This window comes from Magnusiomyces paraingens, assembly GCF_902498895.1.
Source record: "Magnusiomyces paraingens strain CBS 517.90 genome assembly, contig: contig3, whole genome shotgun sequence".
In the NCBI taxonomy this organism is placed as follows: Eukaryota; Fungi; Ascomycota; class Dipodascomycetes; order Dipodascales; family Dipodascaceae; genus Magnusiomyces; species Magnusiomyces paraingens.
In genome coordinates this window covers 4,600,214-4,619,952 of record NW_022474069.1, presented here as the reverse complement: position 1 = coordinate 4,619,952, position 19,739 = coordinate 4,600,214, and the positions used below count along the sequence as shown (strand labels likewise).

The window sequence follows — 19,739 nt, the reverse complement described above, 5'->3', positions numbered from 1 at the left end:
AAAAAGAAAAAAAAAATTTCATGTCACAGGGAACTTTTTTTTTTTTTTTTAAATTTAAGTGAAATTATTTTTCTAGACAAAGAAGGATGATATATATATATATATAATAGGTCTATGATCTAAGATATAAATAAATATATTAAGTCTAAACCTTTATAATTGGTATTTGATAAAGAGTCTAACAAAATTTGTTTGTAATCATGATAAATGTTGGGATTTTCTTTACAGTTTTTGGTAATATGAAAATTAAAATGAACGGAAAAAAAAAAAAAAAAAAAAAAAAACAGAGAGAGAGAAAAAGTCCAATATTTATATATTTGAATATAAATATAAATAATATATACTAAATAATATATACTAAATACCGATATTAAAACCTTGGCATTTATATTGAAATTTATTTTTTTTCCCTATAATTTCATTGAGATGCCCTTATTTTTCATCACATTCTGCAAAGGCTATCACGGGCCAAACTCGGTGACTGGCATTGACGCCGCATGTGTCTGTGGATTTTAGTTTTTATATGTAGGCTTTTGTTTTTTCTTTTTTTTTTTTTTTTTGTGATGTTGTTGAAATCAAATGTGCACATTGTAACGCCACACCAAACCAAGAAAGATATTATGCATACACACATATTATATATATATATATATTCAGCCTTGCTTTGCGTGTGGCTGGCTGGTTGCATGTACAGATTTCTCCGGTAAAGTCCCGAGGAGGTTTATCAACAACTCCGTGGAGATGCCGTTATTGAATGACAGGTTGTTATATATAACAAAAAAAAAAAAAAAAAAAAAAAAAAAAAAAAAATAAGAGCAGAGAACACCGGGTGTAACACCGGTACATAGAAAGCAAAAAAGATAAAAAGGGATAGATGGTGTAGCCGTTTCAAAGGGGGCTTCAGTGGCCAATTTGAAAAGAAAAGAAAAACACAGGAGGGGGTAGAAGAATGGAAGATAAAAGAAGGGCAATTTCCCTTACTTTTTTCTTTTTTCTTTTTTCTCCCTATTATCTATTATTCATTGAAAAATGAAGAAGTTTCAATTTTACACTAAATTATTGATATGAATGTTGTGCTTTTCTAATACTAGTAAAAAGCTTTGATATATATATATATATATATATTTTGGTTTTGCTTTTATTGTTACTGATATAGATGAAGTCTACATACAATATGATTTTGGTATTAACTAGCCAGCAGCCGCACTAGTTACAGAAAACTGGCAAGCAACAACAGATTTAAATCAAGAGTGAAAAAATAGGCACAAACAAACAAAAAAAACATGTTTTAAAAAAAAAGAGATTAAATGCTTTTAGGTTTTAAATTCATTTAAAATAGTTTAAGTGAGCTAAGTATAATAAAGACTATTTGGAATAATATCATATACTGAAGATAATTTAAAAAAATTTGAACAAAATTGAACAAACTTGAACAAACTTGAAAAAGTTTTTAACAAAATCGAATAAAATCAAATGAAATTGAAAAAAGAAAATTCACATAATATGAATAGCTTTTATTGTTAATTGATAAATGAATTTTTCTTTTTTTTCTCATTCATATTTTTGTTGTTAATGTGAAAAGTTTATAACCACTCATTTTTTTTTCATTTAAAATTTAAAAAGTATTAATAATTAAAAATAACTTTCGTTACTTTGAGTTTGTTTGAATTATATACTCTTTCTTAATTTTTTCTTTCTCATTGTTTTTTTTCAAAAAAAAATAAATACCAATTCATAGTTCAATCAGATTATTTTACCTTTTTTTTCATTATTTATACCAAACTGGTGTAAGTTAGGATTACCGCCAAAGCAATTTTTCTTTAATTTTTCAATATCACCTCAAAAGAGGGGGGTTTTTTTTAATTATTTTTTAATAACCATTTGACTACAATCAAAATAAATCTTTATTTTAAATTTTCAAATTAATTGGATTATTTTTTTTACAATTCTTTTTTTTTTTTGAAAAAAATGATATTTGTGGTGTTCAAGATAAATTATGGCCAATCAGCAGCACGTGAATTTTTCCCAAGACAATAATAACACAACACAACCATTTAGGACATTTATTTATTTAAAAAATTAGTGAATGAGACTCTTTTTTTTTAATCAAAATGTTATAGTCAATTAGTTATTTTTTTTTTCAATCAAGATTATGTGAACTTTTCTAATAAAAAGAAAAAAATGACGTCAAAGATTGAGATTTAAAGTAAAGTTGAATTTTTAAAAAAGTTTTGTTGGATTAAGTAGATTTCAGATTAATTTAAGCTATGTTTTTTTTTTAAAAAAAAAAAATGAGACCATTATTATTTTTTACAAGTATTTTTTTTTTTTTTGCTCATAAATAATTAGTTAAGATTAAGAAAAGAAAATAAAGAGAAAATAAAGCAACATTTAGTATTAATTCTAGCCAATAGAAAAATGTTTTTTTTTAGATAAAAGGGAAAAAAAAATTCAATAGAGATAAGTTTTTTTTTTTTTTTTTTTTTTGGTAGTTACGATAATTAAATTAATAATTAATAATAATAATAATAATAATAATAAAAGCTTTAAATTAAAGACCAAAATAAGGTGAGGGGCTAAACGGGAGGAGGGGATGGAGGGGAAGATAAAAATTGGAAAAGTTGGTATTTAGTAGAGTAATATTTATAAGTATTATTATTATTATTATTATTACTTCTTATATGATTAAACGGAGAGGGGCCATTGGAAGAAAAAATAATAAGATGAGATTGATGGAAAAAAGAAGAAGAAGAAGAAGAAGAAGAAAAAGAAGAAATTAGTAGCAAAGCGGAGAAGGTCTAAGAAACTAAAAAAATAAATAAAAATGAATAAAAATAAATAAATAAATAAATAAAAATAAATAAAAATAAAAATAAAAATGCCGCAGTTCTAGAAACAACAAGAAATTTTTTATTTTATTTTATTTTTCCATAGAAACCCCATTTTGATGATTAGAAAAAAAAAAAAAGAAAAGGCCTGCTGCTTCTGAGGGGAGGACAAAAGAAATCATTTTGGAGAAGGGGGGGTTTTATTTATTTATTCATTTATTTATTTATTTACTATGTACTTAAGTTGTAGCATTTAAGAAAGTAAAGAAAGACCTTCTTTTGGAAATAAATAAAAAAAAAAAAAAAAAACCTGGAGATATAAGCTTATTTTTTTAAAAGAGAGGGGCGGCTGGCAATCAATAGTAGTAGTAAAGTAGACTTTAAAAATAAAAAAAATAATATATTTAGACAAGATAAAATCCCGGAATTATTGTTTATGAGGCCAAATAGATTAATGAGGGACTATTCATTTAAAAAAAAATAAAATAAATAAATAAATAAAGAAAAAATAAAATAAAAGCGGATCCGATAATTTCTTCTTTTCATAATGGTTGTGAAATCCCGGAGTTATTGGGGGGAATAAATTACAAAACAAGACAAGATATTTCTGTTAATTGATTGATTAATTGATTGATTTTTTAAAAAAACAAATATAGGAGATTTTTAAATAGTTTGACCCAAGTTAAACTTAGTTATAATTAAATTAAACAAAAAAAAAACAATGTTGTAAATTTATATATATATATATATATATATATATATATTTGTTTTATTTTCATTTCGGAAAAACCAAATAGTCACGGGGATTAACGTTTATTTTTAATTTTGAAATTTTGAAATTTTTTTTTTTTTTTTGATTATGAAGAAGATAAAAAAAAAAAAATAATAATAAAAGAATTTTCATAATGGGATTATTACCTTACCAACAAAAAAAAGGCATTTATTTATTTTAACAATGACTTTATTAACCAATTTTTTTTTTTTTTTAAAATAACTTTGAACTTGATTTTTTTTTTTTTGATTTGTTTATTTCTTTCTTTCTTTCTTTCTTTCTTTCTTTTTTTTTTTCTATTGTTAAAGTCTCTCTCTCTCAACCTCCCCTCTTTCTGCACCAAAATAAATATGGAGTGACAATGTTTAAATTTCACTTTTTTTTAAGGGAAAATAAAAAATAAATAATAAATAATAATAATAATAAAAAAAAAAAAAAAAGACGTTAGAATAGAAATAATGGGTATCAAATTTAAAAGCTGCTTCTTCTTCAAACTATAATAAAGAGCTCCGTTAGAACGCCGACAAACTTGTCTTGGCATGTCAATATATATATATATAATGGCTTGTATGGATTGTTGGGGAGAGATGCAAGATGAAGAGGAGGAGGAGTAGTAGTAGTAGTAGTAGTAGTAATAGTAATAGTAATAGTAATAGTAATAGTAATAGTAATAGTAGTAATAATAGAAGTGGAGGCAAAAATACATGAGGTTGAAAAGAAAAAAAAAAAAAAAAGTTTGCTGTTGAAGCTTTAATTTTAAAAAGAATCTGAGAAATATTTTCCCCTCAAAAAAAAAAAAAAAAAAAACCAAATCATGAAGAATACTTTAAGATCTTTTTTTTTTATTTTCAAAAGGAGATTCTTTTTTTTTTTTTTTTTTTTTTTTAAAAAAAATTAAAATAAAGAAAAAATTGTTTTGATATAGAATAGGCCCAAGATGGACTTTTGTTATTCCGTAAAGTTTCTTTTGGTCATTATAAAATTCATGTCAATATATAATAAATTTAAATAAGTTATATGATTGAAAGAAAGATGAAGACAAAATTTTAAATTAATTACAGAAAAAAAATTGATTTTGTAATTAATTATAATTAAAAATAAAAATAAAAATAAAAATAAAAATAAAAATAAAAATAAAAATAAAAATAAAAATAAAAATAAAAATAAAAATAAAAATAAAAATAAAAATAAAAATAAAAATAAAAATAAAAATAAAAATAAAAATAAAAATAAAAATAAAAATAAAAATAAAAATAAAAATATAAATAAAAAATTGAAATAAATGTTTATGTGTGAGATACCCGAAGTTTTTTTTTTTTTTAAATAAAAAAAAAAAAAAAAAACCCGAGTTTACAAAGTTACTTACTCATATCACTTTTGAAGACCCGGTAGAGAACCGGGTTGCTCATATGCCATTTAAGAACCGCCTTCCAAAAAAAAAAAAAAAAAAAAAGGTATAATTATGGCACTCTCTCTCCCCCACTTATATATATATATATGCCAATCAACAGTACGGGCGAGCGAGACACTTATAGCCAGCCAGGCAGACATCCGTTCAGCCACTCTTTTCTTTGTTTATCGGGCCGTGTCTTCAATAACGACGATCTCCCCTCCCTCTCGGGGAGTTAATTAAAAAAAAATTGTGTATTTCTTTATATATATTCTGTGGTTTTTAAGTGGGAAAAGAGGGGGAGGAGAGGGTAAGAAGTCCCGTAGTCTTTATATATATTTACCCACAATACCGGTACCCGGGACCGGGTCTTGGTAATAATTTATGTGTGTGTGTGTATATTTTTTTTTAAGAGATGATTGCTTTTTTGTCAGCAAAGAAAGTGCTAAACTTAATTAGAAACAAGACCGCCCTCTTACTTATTATATTGTTTTATATACACCGTTTTTAATTTTTTTTTTTTTTTAATTTATTTTATTTTTTTAGAACCTCGGTACTTGGCAAAATTATATATATATATATATATATATACGGTTAATTACAGCTACATGATACCCGAGCGGATAGATGATTCTTATTATTTAAGATAGACAAATAAATAATCGTATGAGAATTGAGAATTCAGTCGGGTCTCAAAAAAAAAATTTAAAAAAAATTAAAAAATTAACAAGAAAAAGTTTTTTTTTTTTTTTTTACTATTTTCTGCGGGGCTTTAAAATAGTTAAAAAAAAATAAAAAAACAAAAACTGAGTGCTGGTGCTGGTACTGGTACTGTTTGTTTCCATTTCCAACAACAACTATCAGGACAGTGCCGTAAATGTGAGGGGCTCTTCAGACCTTTCGGTGTAGCTGGCGGGCGTCCCGGAGCCAAGACTTTTTTTTTTTTTGTGAGGAGAGAGAGAGAGAGAGAGGGAGGGAGGAGGTTGTTTGTTAGTTAGTTAGTTAGTTTGTTAGCTCATCAGGCACATTAAGGTATAAGAAACAAACAAACAAACAAACAAACAAGTTTGATAGTAGTAGTAGTAATAGTAATAGTAATAGTTAATAAGTAGTGGGGGATATAATAGCCCAGTATTTAATTATTATTGTATATGTAGGGTAAGTAAGTTCTTATTAAAATGTACCCCCGCCTTTTTTTTATTTTTTTATTTTTTTATTTTAATATGGAGGGGGAGGGGAGAAATGGAGGTTGTTTTTTTTTTTAATAATAATAATAATAATTTAATTATGATGATGATAAAATACAATTTAACTAATTTAAAGAAGTTTTTTTTTTTTTTTTTTCATCATCATCAACTTTGAAGTAGATAGAATTGATATAACTGAAAATAATAAAATATAAAATCAAAATATTATTATTACTACTACTACTACTACTAATACCAGGCCATATCAAAAAAAAAAAAAAAAAAAAAAAAATTAAAATAAATATATATAAAAAATATAAGACCACCATCAAAATAAAACTATTCGGTTGACGAGATTCAGGGTTATTCTTTTATTATTATTAAGTATTAGTACTTACACCTCTCTAATCCTAATATATATATATCAAATAAGAATAACTATGTTTTTGTTGATGATTAACATGAAATACTAGTTTGTTTAAATTGTAATTGTTAAAAGTTATATATATATATATATATATGGTTACCAATTAGCGGTGCAGAATGATCCGAACAAGAAAAAAGAAAGAAAGAAAGAAAGAAAGAAATTTAAATAATGTGTTCGTTTGAAAGGAACAATTATTTAGAATAAAGGAGCTTTTTAATTCTCATAATAATAATAATAAATATAGTTAGAATAAATAATTAAATAAACTAAATTTAACAACAATATTAACATTAACATTAACATTAACATTAACATTAACATTACCACTAGAAAAAAAAAAAAAAAAAAAAAAAACTTTCCTTAAAGCGAGACCTTGACTGTAAATTTATTTATTAACCAGTTGAGTATTTTTTTTTTTTTTTCTGTTGAGTCTAATAATAGCAAAAAAAAAAAAAAAAAAAATAGTGACCAATCTGTTTTTTTTTTTCTTCTTATTCTTTACTTTTGTTACTTAGTAACTTAAAGTTAATAAAAGATGTTCTTGTTAGTAATAGATATTTTAATAATAATAATAATAAAAATAAAATAAACATCCCCATACAAATAGTATATTTCAAATAAACTCCAAAATAAAGAATATATCAACCACCATCATCATTATCATCATCATCTAATTTTTCATCTTCTTCTTCCTCCACCAAAATTAAAGTTTTAAAATGAAATTGATTGAATTGAAAATATCTCCACTACGGAATGATAAATTAAATCCTCCGAATTTATTTTTAATAATAATAATAATAATAAATTTCACTTTGTAGAGTAGAATTATTTTTTTTTTTTTTCAATTGAGGCCATTTTAATTGGCAGTTAATCTTTATAATTTTAATATTATTTTATTATTATTATTTAATTATTATTAAAAAAAAAAAAATTTTTTTTATTGTCAAAAATCTCGTCCTTTCACTTCCCCGCAGTTTCTTTAAAATTTTAAAAAAATTACAGCCGTACATCTTTCCTAAATAGGACATATATTCGCCACGGCTAAACCTTTTAAAGGCCCAGCTATTACTACTACTACTACTACTACTACCACCACAATAAAAAAAAATAAAAATAAAAAAAAAGGTCTAATCAATAATATAAACCTTAAGCTGGAAAAAAAAAAAAAAAAAAGAAAAAATTGTTTTTCCAAATCTTCTGTTTAACATTCCCTCTAATCCATTACCCTAAAAACAAATACTAAAAATATTAAATACCCCTCATCACACATATATATATATACACATCATGGTTTTTATTTTTTTTTTTCACTTATAAATATCCAGACATTTTCCACCAATTCACTTTTTTTTTTATTCTTCTTTTTCTTCTTCTTCTTCATCACTTTCTTTCTATCTATTCTTTAACAACAACAATCCTTTTTCCTTCAAAAAAAAAAAAAAAAAAACTCACCTCCTATCTTTTGCTATTCAGTAGGATTCACCCAAGCTATTTGAACAGCGAGAACCCTCTCTTATAGCATTATCATCATCATCATCATCATCATCATCATCATTGCTTCATTGCTTCATTCATTTCTATATTAGCAAATAACCCCAGCCAATTTTTAATCAACTTTACATTCAAATAAAACTATTCATTTAATTTTTAACAAAAAAAAATGAGTCTTGAATACGAAAAAAAACCTGAGGCATACTACGAAGAAGTAGTGGTCTCTTCCCCAGACAAAAAGTTCTCTAGTGAAGAAGAACAACAAATCGTTGAATCTTTTGATCAAAAGAGAATCGATAGGCTTCGCCTCAAAATTGATTTCAATCTTATCCCAGCTTGTGCAATGCTCTATCTTCTCTGTTTCCTCGATCGTGGCAATATTGGTAATGCTAAAATTGCAGGCATGACTACTGACCTCAATATGTCTTCCCATGACTACTCCATCGTCCTTGTCGTCTTCTTTGCTACCTACTGTACTGTCGAAGCTCCCTGCAATATGCTTCTCAAGAAAATGTCTCCTAAAATCTTCCTCCCTCTTATTTGCTTCCTCTGGGGTATTTGTGTCATGTGCATGGGCTTTGCTAAAAATACTCACCATCTTGTTGCTCTCCGCATTCTCCTTGGTCTTTTCGAAGCTGGTCTCATGCCTGGATGCGCTTATTACCTTTCCAACTGGTACCGCAGTACGGAACTTTCCTACCGCATTGCTCTCTTCTTCTCTTCAGCAACAATTGCTGGCGCCTTTTCCGGTATCCTTGCTTGGGCTATCATGAAAATGGATGGCGTTGGTGGACTGGCTGGCTGGTCCTGGATCTTCATCCTTGAAGGTATCGCCACTATTGTTGTTGGTTGTGCTTGCTACTTTATCATTTATAATGGTCCTCAACACGCTCGATTCCTTAAGCCTGATGAAGTTGTTTTTTGGGAATGGTACCTTAGACAAGATGTTGGTAAGGGCAATGACAAGATTGATAATGAACGTTTGGGCTGGAAGCACATTAAAGATGGTGTTTTCCACTGGCGTGTTTGGTACATGGTTATCCTCTCACTCGGCTGCACAGTCCCCATCTACTCCTTCTCTTACTTCCTCCCCACTATCATTAACACTCTTGGCTGGACTGCTTCCAAGGCTCAGCTCATGTCTGCTCCTCCCTACATTTGGGCCTGTCTCTGTACAATTGCTGTTTCTTACATTTCTGATAAGTACAAGTCTCGCTTCATTTTCGTCATTGCACCCATGATTCTTTTCGCTATCCCAGGATTCAGCATTGCTCTTGGTCAAAGCCGCTCAGGTGTCACTTATGCTGGTGTTTTCCTCGCCACTGCAGGTCAGTACGCTCCTTGGCCCTCTATTGTTTCTTGGAACGCAAACAACTACCCCAATGCTCATACCCGTGGTATCGCCATGGGTATCCAGATTGGCTTTGCCTCTGCTGGTGGCATCATCGCGTCCTTCATCTATAGAGCCCAAGATAAACCCCGTTACAAACTTGGCCACAGTGTTGTCCTTGGTGTCACCGTCATTTCATCTGTTATGGCACTTGCACTAGCTCTTTATTACCAGTTGGCCAACAAGAAGAAGGAAAAGTACTGTGAGGAACATCCTGAAGTTTACGATGAAGATCCACATGTCCTGGCCCAAATGGAGACTAAGAATCCTCTCTTTAGATACCAGATGTAATTTATTTTGGTTATTGTTGTTTCTTGTTTATATTTTTATATTTTTATATTTTTTTTTTAAAAAAAAAAACTTTCTTGAAATTTAAATTACCCCTCATGTGGGGGGAGACAGAGTAGCAATATTTTGTCGATATATCACTAAACTTTTAAGCCGAATTCTAAAAAAAAAAAAAAAATAAAAAAAATAAAAAGTAAATTTAAGTTAATAAAATATATATATTTTGGGCCCCCCAACCTTGGGGGGGGGGGGGGGGGGGGTTATTTATTCAATTCAATATATTAACAAAATGTGATTTTTTTTTATAAACCCATTTAAACTAAATTTAGTTAAAAGGTAGTCAAAGTAAAATACTAATTAATTAAAAAAAAAATAAAAAATAAAACTTATAACTGAATAGTAGTTAGTATCATCTTTTAAGAATATTAGAAACTTTAACTAATTAGTTAATTTTTCTTGTAAAGATAAAACCGTCCCCCTCCCTCCCCCTTCGTAATTGATTTGATTTGATTTGATTTGATTTGATTTGATTTGATTTGATTTGATTTGATATGATATGATGATATGTGTATGAGTTTAATTGAATATTATTTTTTAAAAAATAAAAATTTAAACAAAAATTCACTTATATAAAGATGCCTTTTTTTTTTTTGCAACTTTTAAATCAAATTAAGTTAACTTAAAGTAGTATATATTATAATTATGCAAATCAATTTTTTTGTTTTTACAAACTATATATATAAATAAATATAAAAAATTTAATTTCGTTTCATATCATTTCATTTCATTTCATTTCGTTTCATTTCAAATTTTTTTTTCTCCCAATCACTTTGAGTTATCAGAAGGTTTGGTAGTAAAACTTTGAGATCTAATTTTGCCAGAATACTTGTCAGCAAATTCTTGAGACTTTTGCCGCTCAATTTGCCGATTAATGTAGAGCAATGACTTCTGTTGTTGTTGAGTTGGCACCACAAGTAAATCGGCTGGATTGCTCACAAGGCTAGCTCCGGCAGCAGCCACTGGCGGGAATGGAATAGTGGATGAAAATGAGGCGGGTTCAGAAACCAAAGAAGGAGGAAGTGCAGTAAGAGATGTTGCAAATGAATTACTGTTACTGCCATTAATACCTGACGAACTGGGAGAAACAATCGAAGTTAAAGTACTTGGAGGTGTTGTTTTGTTAGAAGTCGCCGGGTACATTGGAGTGGTAGTGGATTGAGGTGGTGAGGGGAATGAATTTTGAGTCAACGCTGGAGAATTGGTCATAGGGACATACTGCATGGGGAATCCTGCACCAGTTCCATTGCTACTGTTAGCGTTAGCGTTAGAGTTAGCGTTAGCGTTAGAGTTAGCGTTAGCGTTTGGTCCAAAAATACCAGAGCTTGAAGTTGGTGCAGAAGATGAAAGTACTTGGTTTCCTGAAATGGCGTTATTACTATTGGGTAACGAAGGAATCACAACAGGACCTGAGATAGTTCCAGGAATATATCCTGCCAGGTAGTTGTTTTGACCAGAAAACGAAGCTGATGTAGATCGGTTACTATTGGTGGTAGAAATAGGAATGCTTGAAATATTGCTAGTACCAGAAACCATCATCATATTAGTGCCCATAGATCCAGTGCTTCCTTGTGGAGCCAAAGGCTCATAGTCTGAGTTAATGTTTTGTACAGGATTACCAAATGGTGCAATATGAGAGAAACTAGAAGAAGCGCTGTGTGTGGCTTTAAGTGATAGACTGGAATGGGAATTCATAAGAGTGGAAGAATTTTGAGTCTGATGTCGTTGGTACTGCTGTGATGACTGAGTTTGAGAATGCTGAGGTGAAAGTGTTTGTGGTTGAAGCAGTTGTTGCTGTTGCTGCTGTTGCTGCTGTTGCTGTTGCTGTTGCTGTTGCTGTTGCTGTTGCTGTTGCTGTTGCTGTTGCTGTTGCTGTTGCTGTTGCTGTTGCTGCTGTTGTTTTTGAAATTCCTGAAACTGTGAAGTTGTGGATTGAATATAATTCCAAAGCTCAGCTGTTTTTGCTGTTGTTTCAGTGACACTAGTTTCCATCTTGTTAATTGCATTTGAAAACTCAGTAGAAATATCTTTGCGACGCTTCAGCTTCAAGTCACGAGCATTTTTCCTAAAATCCAAAAGAGCCTTGACAGCAGCTTCAATTTCGGTATTAAGCTTGGTCTTTTCAGATTTAAGTTTTTCTATACGTGCACGCTGCTTCTCATTCTTCTCACGGATTTTTTCTTCCTCAGCCTTAAGCTGGTCTTCTTCCAAACTGAGATCCTTTTCAATGCGAAGTTCTTGCTTGCGAACTTCACGGGCTAATTGAATCTTTTTATTATACTGGTTTTTCATCTCATTATAATCCTTTTCTACCAGTGGGATTTTGCCTTCCAGTTCAAGGGCCTGTTGGTTGAGCTCATCAATAGACTTGTCCAAAGTTTTAATTCGTTCTTCAAGCTCCTTGATTCGCTTTTGTGACTTTTGGCTAAATTTTTCTTGTGATTCAGTTTTATTTTTAGCTGTGCTGATATCCTTGTTAAGCTCTTCGACGCGTTTTTGATGTTGGCGCTGATCCTGTTTTTGAGCATTACGGTAATTTATCAAAGTTGTATGACTCTTTTTCAAAGATTTGGCCAGTGTGGTGATTGGATTTAAAGGAAATGGTTGGGGAGCAAATGTAAATGGCAAATTGGTCAACAAGTTTTCAGAATTATTGGAAAGAGATGAAGAGGCACTTCTTTCACCTAGAGAATTACCAACAGATGCAGGAGCACTACCATTTCCAGAACTTCCTCCACTACCTAAAGAAGAAGTGTAGTGGTACAAGTAATTATTTCCAACAAATGCTAAAGAGCTGGCACCACCAGAATTTGTACTACCTGCACTGGTGGGTCCTGATCCGTTGGAATCATTAACCCCCTGGTTGAATCCATGAACTGAAGAGTTTTGGGAAGGTTTTGCGTGAGCACGAAGATCTTCAAACGAAAAAGCCGTGCAGACCGAGTTGCGCCCAATAAGTATTTCATTTTTGTGATTTAAAGTGACTTCAGTGGGCTCCTTTTCTGGGTTAGGAGGAGTATAGTATATTTCAATTTCGTAAACAGTACCAGAACTGAGGCCATGAATTGCAATGAAAACGCTATTGGGGGTTTTATCTGTTTCATTGGAAACAGCCATATTGTTTTCATCAACAACCATAGGCTTAATAATAGTTTGAGACCATTGAACCTTATTGACCTTGACAGAGTAAAGCTGTGCAACGGGATTGATAACATTGGTAACAACTAGACCAACTACATTTTCAAAAATGTAAGAAACAAAAGTTCCAGAAGTACTAGGGTCAGTTGAGATTGGAGTTGGTGGGGAAAGTGCATTTGTTGAGACATCTGCATGTTCACGAGCTGCAGCAAGGGCATCTGAAATATAGCTTTGTGCTAAAGGCCTTGCGTTTTTTAAACTTTCATTAATTTCCTTGATATTAACAACAGTATCGTCAGGTATGTCGACCACGTTTGAGGAAGAAAATTTTTGGGCACCTCCAGTTACAAAACATAAAGATGCAGTTTCTGCAGGGAGAATATCGCAGGCATATGGAAGAGCATTAGGCATGTGTTCATGGCGAGCAGCCATAACTACACTAGACGCCAGTGTGGACCATATAGGTTGGTTATTTTTGACTGCAGAAGCACGTTTGAGGGCGATATTGACACGCTTTGAAATTGAATTGGCCGAGCTAGGAGTCGGAATAAATGAAGAATCCGGAGGGTTAGCATTGCCGGTTCCGGCACTAGTTGTGGCCTTTCTGCCTCGGATTTTATTATTGAAGCTTATATTGTTGTTACTGATACTGCTATTGCTACTGCTACTGCCATTTCCACTGTTATTATTGGTATTAACGCCAAAAGGTCTATCAATGTTATTTTCTTCCAAAACGGTGGAAGATGGTGTACTAGTTGCGGTAGTAGGTTGCTCCATATTAGTGGGGCTGTTTAAGGGTGACTCCGAAGAAGATGGGCCAGCATCATTTGTGGATTTAACATCTTTACTTGATTGACGATAAGAAGCAGAATAGGGCACTGGGATTTCAATAACGCTCATGGCATAAATTGAAGAAAAGTTACTAGCAGAGGTACCTGGAGCACCAGTGTTATTGTTGTTATTAGAGTTGGTGTTATTGGTGTTATTGGTGTTGTTGGTGTTGGTGTTGGTGTTGGTGTTGGTGTTGGTGTTGGTGTTGGTGTTGGTGTTGGTGTTGGTGTTGGTGTTGGTGTTGTTGTTGTTATTATTATTATTATTAGTGTTGTTAGTGTTGTTAGTGTTGTTAGTGCTGTTAGTGTTATTGCTATTAGTGCAGTTGTCACTATTTGTTGCATAATTAAAGGGGACTATTTCAAGAGACTCCGATTTAGAGTCAGAGTCAGATGCAGATGAAGTGGAATTATCAGATTGAAAAAATGGGACGTAAGATAACAAATAAGAAAGATATGAAGAGATTGAGACTTCACCCGATTCATTGAGACGAAGAAAGTGTTGAACTCCAAGCCAAATAACGTAGACAGCCATCATTTGGAAAATCAAGGTAGGAAGTTCATTGTACCAATCAAAGCCGTATAAAAACCGAATAGAGTTTGGAAAGAAATTTAAAATTGAGGTAATTGTGCTGATAGACGGTGGGGTACTGGAAGAAGATTGAGCTGATGGATGATATAGACTTGGGTTAACTCCAGAGCCTCCAACGGCACCTCCATTGCTACCTCCCACATTTACTTCAATTTGGTAACCATGGATTGGGGCTTCTTTATTGCTGGAAGCAGATGCAGCAGCCATTTTAAGGGCCCCAGTGGCTGAGGCCATTGCAGGTTTGAGGAGTTCGCTAATGGCTTCATGCTTTAAAGGGTTTAATTGTGAAATGAAAGATTGAGATGTGGAAGAAGAAGAAGAAGAAGAAAAAGAAGAAGAAGAAGAAGGAGAAGAGTAAAAAACAGGAGTTGGAACTTGGGAAGTGGTTCGAGGAAGGGATGTGTCAACACATGATTTGAATGGTAGAAATATGCGGAGAGCACAAAAGATGTGGAAAAACCGCGGAGGTATCAGAGAAGTGAAAAAGCCAAAAAGCTCCACAAAGAGTGTTATAAGAATGGCATTATAAAAGCTGTATGAGCCTCCTCCGAGAAGAGAAGAGACAATACCTGTGGCGAATACCACAACAAGGTTTTGGAGTAAGGGTGCAAGGTATATTGTTGCACATGCAAAAATAAAGTTAACAAGTAGAGTTTTAAAGAAGGAATAAAGGCCAAAAGTAGAGTTTGATGGTTTAGAGTCGAGTGGGTGATCTGAGGAAGAATATTGGGGATAGTTAAAGGAAGGGGATGGTGATCCATTAGCACTATTATCTGAGCGGAAGGGCCATAGGAAAGAAAGGGGTGTTAATAAAGATTTTAAGCGGAATGGTGGTGCTGGGGAAAGTGCAGTGATGAAGATGCAAAAGATTACAACGCGCAAAAATGTGGGCGTGCTTAGAAAGATTATAAAGATGGCAAACGCGTCGCAAAGAGGACGAGATGAAATGACATGATTTTTTGGTATGTCTGTGAAAGAGGCGAAGGCGGACCTAGAGGGACGCTGTTGATTTGGAGGCATGTCTACTAACTAAACGTAAGTGTGGGTGAAGGTAAACAACATTTCAATAAAGGAGACAATTCATAAGAAAACAAGGGAGGGAAAGGTAAGCCTTCGAGGCATTTGGTGGTGAACTGAAGGTTAAAAGAGGGATAGAGATGAATAAAGAGCCAGACAGTGTGATTGTGATGGTATAGGCTAGTTGAATTTGTGATGGTTATGATGGTGGTGATGGTGGTGGTGATAATTTTTTTTTTATGTGAAAATCCAATATTTGGTGGTAGTGTTAAGAAAAAAAAAAAAAAAAAAGGTATATTGTGATCTGATCCCAAAGAAAGTTTTGGTGGAGGAGGTGGGTGGCATTAAAAAAAAAAATCTTTTTTAAGGCGCTAACGGAAGACCCAAATGTGCGGCCGTGCTTAAATCACGTGTCGTTGCATTTTTTTTTTTATTTACAATTTTGGAGAGCAAATCGGTTGTAGTTGTTTAAGTATTTAAGTATATATATATATATAAATTTTTTTTTTCTTTCTAACTTTCTTACTTTCTTATTTTCTTTAAAAAAAATACACTTGATCTTTTTTTTTTCCTTCTAAAAAACAAACAAACCAACCAAAAGGTTTATTATAATATATTTATCTTTAAATTCTAATGTCTAAGACTCTTCAAGCCATCAAGTTTGACTCTGGAGATCGCACTCTGGAGATTCTTGACCAGCTCAAACTTCCTCATATTAGTGAGTATGTGTCTATTAAAGACACAAAGGATGGTTTTGATGCCATTCGCTCCATGACTGTACGTGGAGCTCCAGCCATTGCGATTGTTGCTGCTTTATCTCTTGCTGTGGAGCTTAATAAGAAATTTGTTGTTGAGCCCACATCTGCCAATGCAGAAGAAGTGGCTACTTATGTTAAGGAGAAACTTGCGTACCTTGTTGAATCCCGACCTACTGCTGTTAATTTATCGCGAGCTGCTAAGGATTTGACTCTTTTGGTTGATGAGAACAAAAATAACGGTTCTGGTAAAGATCTTGCCGAACTTGTGATTAAGGCCGCGGAAGCCATGCTGGAAGCTGACGTGGCTGATAATAAGGCTATTGGTAAGAATGGTGCCGAATGGGCCATTAAGCAGCTGTTGTTGCCTAGTGACTCTTCAGACAGCAAGTTTTCAGCATTGACCATTTGTAACACGGGCTCATTGGCCACTGCTGGGTATGGTACTGCATTAGGAATCATTCGCAGTCTTTATTCCAGTGGACGTTTAGATCACACTTATGCTTGTGAAACTCGCCCATATAATCAAGGTTCACGGTTGACTGCTTATGAGTTGGTTTATGACCAAATTCCTGCAACGCTTATTACAGACAATATGGCTACAGCATTATTGTCTCAGCGTGAAAGAGGCCCTAGAGGAGAATCGCATGCACCTGTGCGGTTGATTGTTGTTGGTGCTGATCGTGTTGCTCGCAATGGCGACACTGCAAACAAGATTGGTACGCATCAGTTAGCTGTGCTTGCGAAACACTTCAACAAGCAGGGTGACGCAGTACGGTTTGTTGTCGCAGCCCCAACCACATCAATTGATCTTAATACAGCCACTGGTGCAGACATTGTGATTGAGGAGCGACCTCAGCATGAGTTGGTGCAAGTTCGTGGGCCCGAAGTTATTGGAGGTCAAGTGAGTAGCGATAGTGAACACCGCACGGTGCACGTGGCGGCGCCAGGCATTGATGTGTGGAACCCAGCATTTGATGTTACGCCGCATGCGCTTATTGATGCGATTGTTACTGAGAGGGGAGTTGCAGAAAAGAATGCGGCTGGTGATTTTGATCTGGATGTTTTGTTTTGATTATTATTATTAGAAGTAATTTAAAGTAATTTGAAGTAGAAGATGGTTTGTTTTGATTATTGTTATTTATTGTTATTTATTGCTATATATCAATTGATGATATTGATTATGGCATAACTGAAAGTTTCAATTACTGGAGGAGGTTTTTTTTTTTTTTTTTTTTTTTTTGAAGTAGTTTATTTGGTTATAGTTGTTTGAAAATCACACACAATTAAATTAGTAAAAAAAAAAAAAAAAAAAGCTGGCTGGCCTACGTAATTTTTTTATTTATTTTTATTTTTATTTTTATTTTCTTCTCTTAAGCAAGTGATTATTATTATCACTTAGTTAAATAAACAACACGTATTTGTAACTACTACCACCTTATAAAAAAAAAAAAAAAAAAATTCCCCTCTCAAAGTGATGTAATACTTGTTGTTGCTGTTGTTGGCTATTTTATACTTATATATATATATTAAATATTAAATATTAAATATTAAATATATAAAAGTATATAAGCATAACAGTAAACGTTACACTCAATCTTTATTTTATTTTATTTTATTTTTTAACCTCCACCCCCTTGAATAGACTTTTCCTTTTGTTACTCAGTTTTATCAAACAAATTCTTTTCCTTCCACCACAAATTCTTTCTTAAAGTCTTTCTTTCTTATTATTTTTTTCTTATTATTATTATTATTATTATTATTAACCGTTGCTTCTCTTCCAATACTTTTTTTTTTTTTAATAGAAGATCAACACTAAAAGATCAACACTAGAAACTCTTTTCAACCTTGAAAAAAAAAAAAAAAAAAAAAAAAAAAGAAAATGTCTTCAAATCCATTATCATCATCATCATCATCATCTCAAGGTATCCTTCCCCAATTTAAACCAAAGGATAATATAGCACAACCATTACCAGTCAGTAAACAATATGCTTGGCTTGCAATCTACTTCTTCTTCAACTTAGTGTTGACTCTCTTCAACAAGGTTGTTCTCGGAAAGTTCCCCTTCCCTTACTTACTGACTGCAGTCCACGCCCTAGCCGGATCTATTGGATGCTTTGTATTACACAGACTCAAGTTCTTCACACTCTCTCGCTTAACATCCTCAGAAAATATGGTCCTGGTGCTCTTCTCATTCCTCTACACAATCAATATCGCCATTTCAAACGTCTCACTTGGACTGGTCACCGTGCCCTTCCACCAAATTGTTAGAGCAACAACCCCACTCTTTGCCATTGCTCTCAACATTGTCTTTTACCATTCTACATACCCCCTTCTTACATACCTCTCATTGCTGTTGGTTGTTGCCGGTGTAGGCTTTTCCACCTACGGTGATTACTACTCTACGCCTCTTGGATTTTTCCTGACGCTCCTGGGTGCCTTTTTGGCCGCAGTTAAGACAGTCGTCACAAATAAAGTCCAAACAGGCCGTCTTAAACTCAGCCCACTTGAGCTTCTTTACCGTATGTCGCCATTGGCTTTTATTCAAACTGTCATCTACGGTTACTTCACTGGTGAAGTCACAACCATCTACTACGCTGCTCTTGAAGCTCTCGGCAAATCCAATCAGTCTAATATTTTTGCCAGAGCTGCTGATCCTCTCATTTCCGTGAACTCCCCCTTTGTCATTGATAAACCACTGCTCATCAAGCTGGCCCTCAATGGTTTGATTGCGTTTGGTCTTAATGTTGTATCCTTCACAGCAAACAAAAATACAAACGCCTTGACTATGACTGTGGCAGGTAATGTCAAGCAAGTCATGACCATTGTATTGGCTATTTTGTTCTTCAATCTTGAAATCAACATGACAAATGCCTTTGGTATCTTTTTGACATTGGCAGGTGGTGCATGGTACGCTAAGATTGAACTGGAAAGAAAACAGACCACTCGTTCGTCACCTTCATCTGGAAACATAAATTCCGGGAAGAAAGAATCTACAATTAGTGAAAAGCCCAGTTTATACAAATAAATGAAGGATAGAAGAATTAAAAAAAAACTGGAATTTTTGTATTTTACGACACGAAAAGAAGGGATGGGAGAAAAAAAGATTAGCTATTTTGGATATAATATAATAATAACAAAGGATTAAAGCTTTTTTTTTTAAAGAAAATTATATATAAATTGACGATATAAATAAATTAAAACCAAAAAAAAAAATTATGAATAATTTATCTATGATATAAAATGATAAAACATTTAAATAAAAAAAAATTTTTTTTTTTCAGTTATTCAGAATCATTTTGTCCACTTTTTTTTTTTTTTTTTTTTTTTTTAAAACAAAAATCCATTGAACTTAACCAACTAAAAAAAAAAGAAAATAAAGTGACGTGGAAGTAATACGAGCCAAGAAATAAAAAAAAAAAAAAAAAAATTCCTTTCGGGTGTAATTACAATTTATAATTCTCAACGGTACAATACAATATGAAATAAATGAAATAATGATATTATACGAAATAACGCAGCTTTGAAAAAAAAAAAAAATAAATAAAATAAAATAAAACAATTTTCATATGTGTGG

At 32.2% G+C, this 19,739-nt stretch overlaps 4 protein-coding genes across 4 annotated transcripts; 3 read left to right on the top strand and 1 right to left on the bottom strand.

The window, feature by feature from the left end:
• Positions 1-8,264: 8,264 nt before the first annotated feature.
• On the top strand, positions 8,265-9,776 carry SAPINGB_P004716 (uncharacterized protein; the record flags this gene model as incomplete). The annotated part of the gene is made up of 1 exon (XM_031999431.1): positions 8,265-9,776. One exon carries the CDS (start codon positions 8,265-8,267, stop codon positions 9,774-9,776), a length of 1,512 nt encoding a protein of 503 aa, XP_031855322.1.
• Positions 9,777-10,598: 822 nt separating this feature from the next.
• SAPINGB_P004715 (uncharacterized protein) lies at positions 10,599-15,410 on the bottom strand (the record flags this gene model as incomplete). Its single annotated transcript, XM_031999430.1, has 1 exon — positions 10,599-15,410. One exon carries the CDS (start codon positions 15,408-15,410, stop codon positions 10,599-10,601), a length of 4,812 nt encoding a protein of 1,603 aa, XP_031855321.1.
• A 630-nt stretch (positions 15,411-16,040) lies between these two features.
• SAPINGB_P004714 (uncharacterized protein) lies at positions 16,041-17,237 on the top strand (the record flags this gene model as incomplete). The annotated part of the gene is made up of 1 exon (XM_031999429.1): positions 16,041-17,237. The coding sequence occupies one exon, from the start codon at positions 16,041-16,043 to the stop codon at positions 17,235-17,237; it is 1,197 nt and encodes a 398-aa protein (XP_031855320.1).
• Positions 17,238-18,044: 807 nt separating this feature from the next.
• On the top strand, positions 18,045-19,190 carry SAPINGB_P004713 (uncharacterized protein; the record flags this gene model as incomplete). Its single annotated transcript, XM_031999428.1, has 1 exon — positions 18,045-19,190. The coding sequence occupies one exon, from the start codon at positions 18,045-18,047 to the stop codon at positions 19,188-19,190; it is 1,146 nt and encodes a 381-aa protein (XP_031855319.1).
• Between the last annotated feature and the right edge of the window lie 549 nt (positions 19,191-19,739).